The sequence below is a fragment of the Phytophthora infestans genome, genomic scaffold (genome assembly GCF_000142945.1).
Source record: "Phytophthora infestans T30-4 supercont1.6 genomic scaffold, whole genome shotgun sequence".
NCBI lineage: Eukaryota > Oomycota > Peronosporomycetes > Peronosporales > Peronosporaceae > Phytophthora > Phytophthora infestans.
In genome coordinates, this window is record NW_003303753.1 from 2,333,222 (window position 1) to 2,345,936 (window position 12,715).

The following is a 12,715-nucleotide window of genomic DNA, read 5'->3' on the forward strand; positions in this document are numbered from 1 at the left end:
CGCTGCACCGCTATATTCTGCTGCCAACTCATCGTAGCTCCACAATCTGCTCAGACACATACGCAAGAAGAGCGACACGAGGGATGCGGACAAAATGTAGAGTGATGGTCAGCTTCAACTTAATTTTGAAATATATAAAAATAAACCAGAAATGTAAAAATAAAGTCTATGCACTTCAATTTATCTGTTGAACCATCTCTTCTTCTTGGACTTGTGGCGACTGTACACCGCCGCAGCGCGACGTCCTCGTCGGGAGATCGTTAGCGACGTGAGCGATGAGTTCGGCGCTGCAGACGACGGCGCTTTCCACGAATCCAGTAGAGAATAGCGTCGATCCGAGTTCACGTTGCTCATGCCACTCATTCCACTCTGTCGACTCAGATACGTTGCATCTGATGGCATCTCGGTCGATTGGTCGCGTCTTCGCGTTGTTGGCGCTTGCGAGATGAAGTTGCTGACGTTGATGTTACTCATGGGGATGTCGCCTACAGCAGTCGGCGCGACGCCATTTCCATTAACCTTTTTCACGTCCACATCATCAGGTTTCAAAGGTAAACTCCCACGACGCGGTCGACTATCGAAGATATCCTCGTCATCGTGATAGTCGTCATACTCGGCTGCCTTTTTGGAGTGATACTGCGAATCAATCGGCTCGTATCGAGCTCCTAGCGTCGAGTAACGTACCGACGCGGGCGATGGCAGTGGGGAATCACGTGCAACTTCGCCCTTGTACCGGAAACTACGAGGAGCTACAGCTTCTGTCAACTCGACAGCGCCACCAGTGAAGTTGATACTCTTCGGAGGAGCTTGGATAAACGTCGCGTCGATGTCGATCTCACGATCGTCTGGTACGCCCTTGATATCAACTCGAATAGAAGGCTCTCTCTCGACATCCACGTTGAAGCTTCGAGTGTCGATGTCTCCTCTTGCTCCATCCACATCGAAACTTCGTGTACTCATGGCGTTCGGATTGACAGACTGGTAATTTGTACTCACGGTACCCACCGATGGCTTCGAGTCCTGCTGTGCAGTCTTGATGGAGTTGCGCAACATGGACGGTCTGCTTTCCAGTGTGAAGTTGTGCCAGCGCCCCATAAAGCTGCGTGAGATCTGCTTCAAGTGCATTTCCTTGGGTTCTTCCGCATGAATGATACGCAGTACTCGGTTCACGTTGGAAAGAAGAGAGGCATCGATCTGCTCCTTGTTCTCCACGAGTCCTTCTAGGAACGCCAGCATTTGCGGATAATACTTGAGGTCTTTTAACCAGTACTCGGGATCATCGTTCGTCTCGTTCTCCGTTAATGTCGTATTACGCGCTTCTAAAACCCGACGAAGAACCTTCATTAACGACGGAATATCCGGGTGTTGCATGGTGATGCGGCATGTAAGCAGCTCCACGAACTCTTTCGACGTCATATCGGGGAACTGCACTAACCGTCGAGCGATACGCAGCACGCAACGGTACGGGAAACTCGTGATCAAGTGCTGATTGCAGTGACGCACCAGCTTGACGATCTGCTCTGGTATGCGATTGTTAGCGATGCTTTCATCAATATCCAGGGACGCTCGTAAAATGTGCGTCATCGCCATCGTGTACTTGTCAATTTCATCAGCCGCAGTCTTGAGGTTCTCCGGAGGATTCTGCAGATCAAACCTCATCAGTTCATCCAGTTGAGTTCTCCACAATTGGAACAACAACTCCAGATTGTATGCTGGATTCGTGAGCCTCTCTGGGTCTGGACGAGACAAGAACCGATCAAGGTATAACCCTGCCACGAAGTTTTGAGGCAGAGGGATGAAATCCGTCTCGTCATCGAGTAAAACCGTGTCTCGCTTGGCAACTGAACGCTCCACGCGATTGCGAACAATCACTTGGTCCAGCTTCTTACGGACTTCAGTACGTCGGTGGGAATCCCAGACCAAGTCGCTCTTTTCGTGGTTGTCATCGAAGAACCGCGTCGCTTTGCTGGGGTCCAAATGAACCTGGTACACGATCGGGTACGGGAGAAACCTGCACAGTCCGCTGTACATCTTCTCTCGTAGCTCCAAGTCTTTCATCAGCAGAGCATACAGCACTTCAAAAGCAGGTTCACGTAGAGCTTCAGCTCGCAGGAAATGTTCATGGAGAACATGTTGTCTCGTTTGAAGCGCGACGCCCAAGATCTCGACCCACAGTCCACTATCTTGTACGTACTGAGCAACTACGAGACACGTATCACACAGCTCAGCCAAGCAGGACAACGCGTAGTAAGCTTGCTCGTATCCGAGATGATCCGTGATAACCTGAAGACACCACGTGAACTGGCAAAAAGGAGCCAACATCCGCTCCAAGTTGCACTCGAAGCCGCAGATTTTGTTGAGAATCAGCAACGCCATCTCTTGTCGAGCCAAGTAATCCACATTTCCAAACTCCGTCTCCATCGCAGTGGGGCCGTCGTTGGAGTCAGTTTTGGCTCTAAATCCATACGTCGACAGTGACCGTCGAGACGATATCGAAACGGCCGCTTTGGCTTTATCATTACCGTCAAATGGCAGCAAATATCTGCCCAAAGTTGCCACTGAAATGGAGGCATTGACTGCATCCTCGTCGTCCACATGTTGCTCCAGACACTCCACAATAGCCGGTCGAAAGGCAGGCAAGTCGCAAAGAAGACTCAAACAGTCCAACGCTGGCATTGTGTCCGAATAAATACCGAGCTTGGGGTCTCTGTTCTCGTTCAGAAAGCAAAAGAGAGATTCGACAAAATCAACCGCTGTGGTCGGGTACAGCGTATCTTCCGTGATAGCTTGGAGACCGTCCTCTGACTTCTCCAGCAATATCAGCAGATAAATTCCTCCAACATACGGCTCGGAGCTCAGGCAATCGTACATGTAGTGAGTGGCACTTTCCAAGAACGACACCTCGTCGCCATTCGGATCCGTGCAAAACTCTTCTGTAAGTTGAGAGAGTTCAGCTCGCGTGCTTTCGTTCCAGATGCAGGTCGGTTCACGAATATCAGACAGCAAAATAGTGCAGAAGTCATGCCCATTAGGCTTCTCCAGTCGATCCAGAAAGTCCATCGGAAGAAGATTCGCCAAAGCTTCAAGTCCAGCTGATCGACTATTGCCATCGGGTCCCAACGCCAGCGCTCGAAGCGCTCCGAACGCGCTCTCCAACATATCCTGCTCCTGTTTCGCCAACGCACTGGTACTTGTCTGCTCTGCATCGAAACTCTCGGCCGACGCTAGGATCAAATACAGACCTTTCCAGAACACCCGCGTGGACGCCATGATATGATGCTGCAGCTCGTGACTCCGACAAAGCGAAGACGCGATTTCAAACGACATTTTCTGGATATGCCACGGTTGGATATTCTCGAACGAAAGGATGACATCGTCTAGCAGCGAATATACGCGCTGGGCGTGTCTGGACTTGCCCGTTCCGTTCTGAGACGTGTATTCCGTCGCAGTAAAGAATGATGTGTTGTCATCGTCTCCAAAGGTGTTGAAATCGAACGCTCTCGACACTGGCACATCGTTGGACGGCGTGGGTCTACTGCTCTTTAGCAGCGACTGCACCCCTTCTTCCGATGTTAAGAGCAGCTTCAGAATTGAGAACATGCTCTCTTTCGCTGCCAAGTCATGACCGTATGCACATCTCTCCACTAAGTCGAGCATCACGTCCCAACTACCTTGGACGGTAACTAGAAGTGGGCCATTTTGAGGCGCAACGGAGAGCAGACGCTGCAAAACTTCCATCGCCAGGCCACGGAACTTGGACTCTTTCGCCGATCGAGATGACAACACGCGGATAACCAAGTCAAGAGTCGACGACTCGTAGGAGAAAAACTGGAAGCCGTACTTGTCCAGCAACTGCAGTTGTGACTTCAAGATCCGCTCGATGACATCCGATGTCTTCCCACCGCCAGCTTCGTTCTTGTGTTCTAGAGCAGCACATAGAGAATCAAACGCTTGGCGAACTGCAGACACTTCGACCTCTCGTCTACACAGCTCTCGATACCGCGAACGCAAATCTGAAGACGAAAACGTGATATCCTCGCTCCAGCCGAAGAGTTTGTACGCGTCTGAATGGTCCGTATCGTCCTCCACGCCATCTACTTGACGCCGTGCCAAGTATCGCCATTTCTGCTCAATACTTTTCATCATAAACACCGGATCGTCCACTTCTTCGGCATCTGAGTTCGACTGGTTAAACGTCGACAGATAGAAGCCACTGCAGTAGACGTCGCCTGATAGCTCCAGGTACGAGATCGGAGGGATGGGCGTGTAGCTGTACTTCGAAGTGACACTCCTCTTCAAATTCTCCTTGAACTCACGTAAGTGTTCGTCCAGCATCTCTTGTAAGTGTAACCTCATCGGTGCAGACCACAGCACCCGCTTGTCACGCGTACGACCAGTGTACACGTCAGCGAAATTCTCAGGGCTCTCCGTGTCCAACACTCCGATGAGCGACTCAGGCAGCATGTCTGTCAAGTAGCTTTGCCCCACATATCGCTCCGATGATCGCTGGATTCGATGGATGCGCTTGAGTAGTGCTGCCTCGGGGACAAAGGCCGGTACGTTGTTGTCACCTCTGGGATTCGCCACGGTTGACAACATGAAATAAAAGGCGCCATACTTGTACACTTCCTGCAGCTCCTCGTCGCTCAAAGACATCAGCATCTCACAGACATATCTCCGTACGCTCGAGACATTCACAAGCAGAAGCTGAACTAGCAAGGCTAGCGACGACGTATTTGCGACCACAGTATTCACCAAAGGAGGAGGCCACAGCTGCTTGTTCACAACCGAGGCTTTGCGCTGGTTTTTCACCATAAAGTTCCTCAGAGACTTCAACGCGAATGCTGCGCAGCTCGTGTCGATTGGCTCGTCCGTCAGCTCCATCCAGCGCAATTCGGGATACTCAAACATAGACTTCCATACGTGCTCCTCACCGTCATGCGTCGAGCAGCAGCAAACATACAGTGCGTCGATCTGGCGATGTCGAATGAAAGGGTCAGCGTCCAGATATTCCTTCAGTTCGTTTGCTGAAATGGGGCCTTTTACCACACCGTCATCGTCTGTTCCCCCCACAGTCTTGAGTTTAATGCTCCATCTGAGCGCATACCGTGATTCTTCATACAGCGAAAGCTCTGCTATGGGAACGGAAGAGGTGTCGTTGCCTTCCGACATAATGAAAGACTCCATCATGGGGATTTCCCCGTGATCATTGCTCATGTCACTTCCAATGGGCGCAGTCTGGCAGCGATGGGACAGCAACGACATGTCCAGCAACACTTGGATGTGATTCTTCGTACACAACTCGGCACAGGCGTCTCCAGACAGACTCAGTCCAGACATTAACTCCACGATGTCTTGGATCTCACTAGCCAGGTACGAATTACGCAATAACTCGGTGAGAAATCGAGCGCGATGTTTCGTAATCGACCGAGCTTCCGGGAACACGTTGGCGAGTTCGATCAAGATCTTCAGCATCGAATGGCCGTGTTGCTCGCTTCCAGTAGCACCAGTGAACTGAGGGAACCCATTGCTGCCACTCGCAGACCAATCGTTCGTCCCTGACAACGGAATATTGTTCAGATGAAGATGCTCCAGCCAGCACTGATACACTTCACTGAAAAACTTAGCCGGGTCCTTGGCAATGTCCATGCTGGCAAAGAAGAGACTGCTCGAGTTTTTCAGCTTGCCTCGATGTGTTCCAGCCTCCAACGCCCGAGCAATCTTGGCGACTTCAGCCAGCTGCAACGACCCATCGTTTATCCTTTCCGTGATCACGCGTAGATAGAATCGGTCGACTTGAAGCTCCTGCGCAATACTCTCGTATCGAACCGAGAACTGCACGTGATTCCACTTCGGTTCTTTGCTTTCTTTCCGAGAAACCAGCAGCGACAACGCAGCTGCTTGGTTCGCTTTGAACTGATCGAATTCCTGGATCGCAGACGTGAGAGCAGCTTTCAATTCGTTTCGAGTGGCTTCGTGCCACAGCAAGTCTGGCAGCATAAAGTCCTTGCTCACCATACTCGACAGTAACGCCATATCCGTCGATGACTCGCCGGGATAATTCATACGCGTCGAGTCCTCCTTGACTCGAGCTTCTTTGACCGAGCCACTAGCAAACAGCGTGCCGATCTGGAGCTGCATGCGACGAATAAACCACTCGGATCCGTCCCCTTGGCTCAGTAATTGATGCTTGGTCTTCCGTCGCACAGACTCAGTCTGTCGAGCTCGTTGTTTCTTCAGCAATTTACGCACCATCGGGCTCGAAATCATGCGGATGAACCCATGCGGAAGGATCCGCACCAGCATTTCATGAGAAGCCTTGTGATGCGTCACCCAGATACTGGCGACGTATTGATACGTCTCCTTCGCGTTGTCGGACGGGTGGAAGAACGCCTTGTGCAGGTGTTTCAGAGTAAGCCCCGAGTCCAGCGCATAGTCGCAAATACGTCGTCGTACTTTATGATCTCCGTGGTCAACAATCACTTTCAAGACACAAATCACCGCTGCAGCCAAGCCTGCGCTCACGTTTTGAGCTGCCAGCTCCAGCAACAGCGTATACTTCCCGCCGAGATCTTTCACGATAGCATCAAAGTGGTTGTTGTCTGTGCTGTGCCGAGACACCACCAGGACGTCCAGAACCAGTTGCAGCATGACCAAAGTGGAGATCGGGTTCCGTTGTTCCAGAAGGCCAGTGAGCAGGGAAATGAGCTTCGTATGCTCAAACACTTGAAAGCGAATCGCCTTTTCAGCAGCTCGATGCGAATTCGACCGCGATTTGTCAGCGATTAACGAGTGGAAAGCGTTCACAGCCCACACAGTGGCTATCGGATCTCCAGAGACCAATATTTGAGCCAGAATCGGAACCACTACCATCGCCCCGCCGTTAGCTTGCTCCATCGATATCCGATAACAGCCGTCATTGATTCTGCAGAATGTTTCCAGGATAACACAAATCTCATTCGCACGAATTGGTGGCTTGCAGGAATGCTCGAGCTATTTCAAACGTACAAGCAATTGCATAACAAGTGTTAGTCGCCCCACACATACTAAAGAGTGCACGTTTGTCGTACCAAGTTGTGGATCCCTCGAAGCAGATAGCTGAACGACAGCTTCTCCAAGCGACCACGCATAGATTTCCCCGCAAAGTCCTCGACCTCGACATTCATATTTAAGCTGTCGAGAGCGAACGCGACCTTGTTAGTGGCAGATGTGATACTCACGCCTTCCCCACTCATCATTTCAATCTCCTTCTCCAGTACTGCATGGGCTGGAATGTAGAGTCCATCGTGATTAAGATAGAGAAAGCGTTCATGCTCGTCCTTCAGCAGCGCTCTAGGAGACATTCTTGGGTTTAGGTTGGAGAACTCTCGACTTAGCGAAACGTCGTAATTGTCCACATAGCGATAACCATCATACAACGCTGCCAGGAACTTCTCCATTTCGTACGGCACATAGGCCACACGACTGCTGTCCGAGAACTCCAACGCCACCACAGCTTGTGTTTCATCACTTTCCAGTCCAGGAACCACTACACGACGAAGATTCTTGAGCTCATAGGTCTTCTTGGAGCAATTCGTGAACTCTTCAATCGTTCCGTCCACAAAGCAAAGCTTTTTCTTCCGTAAATGAGTAGATCCATGTCGACCTGTGCGTCTCTGGACATCGAACAGATCATTCGACTGGAAAGCTGATTGATCCAGAGGCTTTTCCGCTTGCTGCTTTGGAAGTTTGTCTCGAGTCTTGAAGCGAAGATGGATCCCAATAACTCCAGCCAAAGATTTCATTTTCTCGACGATTTCGCTGCTTTGGTCCGAGTAAATGAACTTGAGTTTGTTCTTCAACATGAGGATAAACGCATCTGGGATGGTCGTCGCTTGAGTGATCTCGTCGATCGCGCGGAACTCGAGCTCATGAGTATGTTTCGTCAAGATCCGAACAGCGATCAGCGCTCGCGGGGTCAGATAAAACTTGGTCTTCTCTCGTTGTCCATCCGCTGTGCCGATAAAGCCGCTGAACTGACAGCAATCCACACTATACACGCGCTTGAACTCCTCGAAATTCCCCACCAAATGACTCATGAGTTCCTGCAGGAACACGTTTCGACATCTGTAGCGAAGCCGCAAGAAAACCGGGTCGTCGTACTGATCGATCCCCATCTTAAGTGAGCCACAGGCTGCTTCGAGGAACTGTCGATACTGCCTCAGCAGCACTTCCGGGTTCTGAACGACCACCACGTTCGCTGGAAGACCTGAAGCGCCACTGGAATTCGATTCTGACGACGACAACGTGTTGTTCCGACCAGATGCGCAGTTGTTTCGTCTAGAAGAGTACAATGCGGGACGAGATCGAATATCCGTTGACGCTCCACGTTGACTTGCTGGACCAAAGTTCAAAGTCTCGCCAAAACTGAGCGATCGTCTCGGAATTTTCCCATCGTTGGACCGTAAGGGAGACCCCATGTTGCCAAAGTGCAGGAACGCTGGGTTCTTCGTCATCCTGCTGAGAATCCCCACACACGCCTCCACTGTAGCTAAGCCAGGGAAGCTGAAGAGAACTCGAAGCATCATACGATACTTTGTGGCTAGATGTTGGTATAATGTCTCGGAGAGTTTCCGCTGCTTCTCGACGTTCGCCTTGACCAGTAGCAGAATAAACTGACACAGCTTCATCGTCGGTAGATCCGACAAGAACGCACCCGTCTACACAGCACACGCCCACGCACTTTAAGACACAAAAACAACAATATAACCAATCAATTGCGGGTCGTACATGGGTATCTTCGTCCAGTAATGAAAGCAGCGTCATCATGAAGACACTGTTGGATAGCAGCAGCTGTCGACACTGCAGCTTGTGCGCCTTTGACTCCATCAGTCGACTCAGCACCATGAACATCCAGTAGATAGCCACCGAGTTCTTGCTCATCAGAACTTTCGAGATCAAGCCGATATATTCCTCTCCACGCTAGACAAGAGACAGTCAGAATTAGCATCTCAGGAGCATTTTTCAGCTGGACAGAAAACACTGTACCTCTGTCAGGATCTTCATGAACTCGTTGATAGCAGGTGGAGCGAGCGTCAAACGATAGAGCGACTGCAGGTATGTGCTCACAAAGTCGTGTGTGGCTCCATGTCGACCAACAATGTCATGAAGCTCTCGTGCCAGCACGTAGACCACCTTATCGAACGGTTTGTTGGGCTGCGCTATCACACCGGACGTCGGTGTATTCGCATTAAGTTCCAGAGCCAATAAATGCATCTCTTCGTCAAGTCCACGAGGAAGTTGACGTTGAGTGCGCGCCGTCTTGCGATATCCATGTACCGCCAGTAGCTGCAGCACATTCGCTTGAGCGACTCGGAGCTCACGGTCCATCACGTTGACATTAGACACAGTATTCACGATCTTGTTGCCTTCCTGGAGGATGATCCTGCGCGGTATCATGCGCACAGAGTCGGCGATCTCCGTCATCTCCACACCCACCTGATAATTCCCCAGAGCGTGGCAGGAAGCTAGTAATTCACACACGATCTTCTCTCGTTGAGCGGAGTAATACTTGCGCTTGACGCCGTCCACATACACGACTTCGAACGCTTGTAACGTGTCCTGATACATGACCAACGTGTAGATTCTGGCCAAGGGACGACTGGAAATCACCGTCTTGGCGTCTGCATACTCCGTAATGAACTTCTCCGACACCAAAAGCGTCCGTGGCGCGGCAGTGGACTCGTTGGACTGGGAAACCTTCAAAACTTGATACGCAAATGACACGCTAGTGCTAAACGACGCCTTCCCGTCGTCTTTCAGCGCCGCTTCCATTGTTTTCTTGCGGTATTCATTGATCTGCATCCCGTACGCCTTCATGACTCGATTTATAGCTTGCGCGAGCTCTGTGCGTCTTGGTACGATGAATAAACTGGAATTATCCGAGTGATTTAAGCCAATAGCTTCATGATCGTCGCAGATGAGGTCGATGGACACGAGACTCGTGTACGAAATGTGGCTCATGATGTCTCCCTCGGTATCTCGCTGGTAAATACCGTCCGGACGGATCTCTACGACGCAGGTCGAGTGTACGCCGCCCTTGTGGCATTTGAGACTCTGGAACGTCAGCGTCTGCAGCTCCGCAGGGGGCGGCTGAGGCGCGTCGGGCATCTTGGCGTAGTGCTGACTACGCAGTCGCATCAGACACACCAGCACCTCCATGCGGAAGTGGCAGCGGTACACGGTCTTCTTAATGCGGTGGCGTGGCGTGTGGATGACGAAATCGGTCTCTCCTTCCAGCACGTTGGCGCTGTCCACGTCCTCATAAGGCCACGTGTTGGTCACCTGTTGGTTCTCGCGATCCACGGTCGAGAAGGAATACTCGCCGAAGCACAGAACGCGCTCTTTGACCACGAAGCTCCCCACCTTGTGCACCATGAAGCGCGCCACCACGCGCTTCATCTCCATGGTACAACTCAGTGTTGGAGCTTGTTCACTTGTTTCTCTTTTCTCTTTCTGACGCTGCGACCTGCTCGGATAGCCCTGTGCTGCTGGATTCTTCTCCTTCCCCTCTGCCCGTCTCGGAAGTCTTGGACGATCTTGAGGCGTATTCAGGTCGGACTAGCGGCAGAGAGTGCGAAAGGTCGCATTTTGAGTTTTACTACTCAATTTTGTGGCCGTCCATCTAAGTTGGACCAGCCGGCTTAGCGAATTTACATGCACACGTTATGGATACCAAGCGTCACCGCCAGTTCAATAAGAAGCTATCCAATGAGAAGCTATGAATATCGTAGCGGACTTGATCTTGATTCTGTTGGAGCGCATCTTGGTTGTCACAGCTGTCAGCGTTTGAAACTCAGAACACGTGCTGGCACTTGGACAAAAAAAAAAAAAAACATAATTTGAGACTGCGTAACAAAATGTTACTTATGAACCTAAGTACGAATCGCGATTTAAGCACTCTAAACGAAAGCGGGGCGTCTCCTCTATCTTTTTGAGCCCTTAAAAGCTGCAGAATGCTTAAAACTGAAGAAGTTGTGGTCGCTCATAAATATTATTTTCATTTGTGGGCCCTCGAAATGACGATATATTTAGGAGTGCTGTGAGCTCAATATTTTTTCAATTTTAAAGATTTAAGTGTTATTTAAAAGCTCTTGTTAAAAGCAATTGAATAAGGGTGGTTTTACAGTTTTCGATGAAAGTTTACAATTAATGTCACTGTTTCGGTTAAGTTATAAAACCAATTGGCCGAATTTAAGCTCGATTATCTCAAAGGTTCGTAAGTAACATTTTGTTTGACGCAGTCTCATTTGTACTTCGAAGTAAAAAAAACGTTTAATGCCAAATCAAGCGACTTACAATCCTCTTTGCAGTGATATCCTCACTTTATACCTCTATCCGAAGGAATCACTTTACAGAAGTGCTCTATTGTAACGGGGTACAGTCCAGCGTACCCCAGGTTACTTAAAGAGTGACCTGTCACTCTTGCGGATACCTGGTACACGGTACCAGGTGCTCTCGAAGCCCGCCAGGAAATGGCTACTTAGCTCCACGAAAGGTAACCTCTAGTTTGTACGGAACCCAAGCTAATCTTACTTATAAATGCATCATTCTTACATCTACCCCTCTAACTAGCAAACCGTTTCCTTTGAGGCCGGCAACACGTGGACTGGCGCTCACTCGGGTAGATAATACCCCTAAGCATTTCCTCTGTGCAAGGTGCTGTGTGACCCCGTCACACTTGGTAGCACTCTTAGTCAATCCTACACATTCGCGGGTAGATTGAACTACCCGAATCCTCTGCGCTCAGCGTTTGAGCCACGATGGACCGAAGTGAGCTAACTCGCTTAAACGACTCACAGTACGGGCCTGTTCGGAAGATGGGAGGCATCTTTGGACAAGATGTCTTTCGCAGCTTGGCGGCGACGACGCCTGTCGAGCAATACGAACGCGTGACTGCGTTTGAGATCTACGAGCGTGGTCTCGTCGCTCATGTCCGCGGGAGTTTGGAGTCATCGATGACCGCACCCCAGGCAACCAGGCCTAAGCCGCTATGGCTAAAGGTCCCCGCATTTGAGGGGAAGGAAGGGGAGAGCCTTCACTTCTGGGTCGGGGTGGATGAGATCGCCATAAAGGCTGGTCTCATCTCGGACGATCCACTTTGGGTGGCTTTTGCCCTGTCCAACCTTTGTGAACGTGCCAAATAACTGGGCATACACCAGGAAACGACATCTCCTGGATGTTTTGCATCCTGGGTTCAGCTGTGTGGTCAGCTTCGATCCGCGTTCCTATCGGTGAGCAACGATTTTCGCCAGCGCTCACGCTTTTTTTGCGTGTTAGCAAAGTAAACGTGAGCTGCAGGAGTACGTACAGGAGATGCGCACGTTGGTGACATCCCTGGCAGCGAATCCTCTGCTTGAAGACATCAAGCCAATAGTCTTCATGGACGGCCTGAAGATCGGTTCTGCTCGCACCCAGCTATTCCGGGTGCAAGTGACAACTATGGAGGGGGCAATTCGAGTCGCCCTCCAAGAAGAGTACAGGTACAAGCAGGCTGGTAATCCTCGGCAAGAGGAACATCGCCACGGTGAGGATGGGGTTCCTCGGGAAGAGGAACAGCGCCAGGGTGAGGATGGTGTTCCTCGGGAAGAGGATCATCACCAAGGGGAAGATGGCGCTCCTCGGGAGGCGGAGGATCGCAGCAATGACGCTAATGTTTCTGCTGTCACGCAGCACG

At 50.7% G+C, this 12,715-nt stretch overlaps 1 protein-coding gene across 1 annotated transcript; it reads right to left on the reverse strand.

Moving 5' to 3' along the window:
• Positions 1-180: 180 nt before the first annotated feature.
• PITG_04725 (uncharacterized protein) lies at positions 181-10,446 on the reverse strand (the record flags this gene model as incomplete). The annotated part of the gene is made up of 4 exons (XM_002905410.1): positions 181-6,993; positions 7,071-8,699; positions 8,770-8,961; positions 9,028-10,446. 4 exons carry the CDS (start codon positions 10,444-10,446, stop codon positions 181-183), a joined length of 10,053 nt encoding a protein of 3,350 aa, XP_002905456.1.
• Between the last annotated feature and the right edge of the window lie 2,269 nt (positions 10,447-12,715).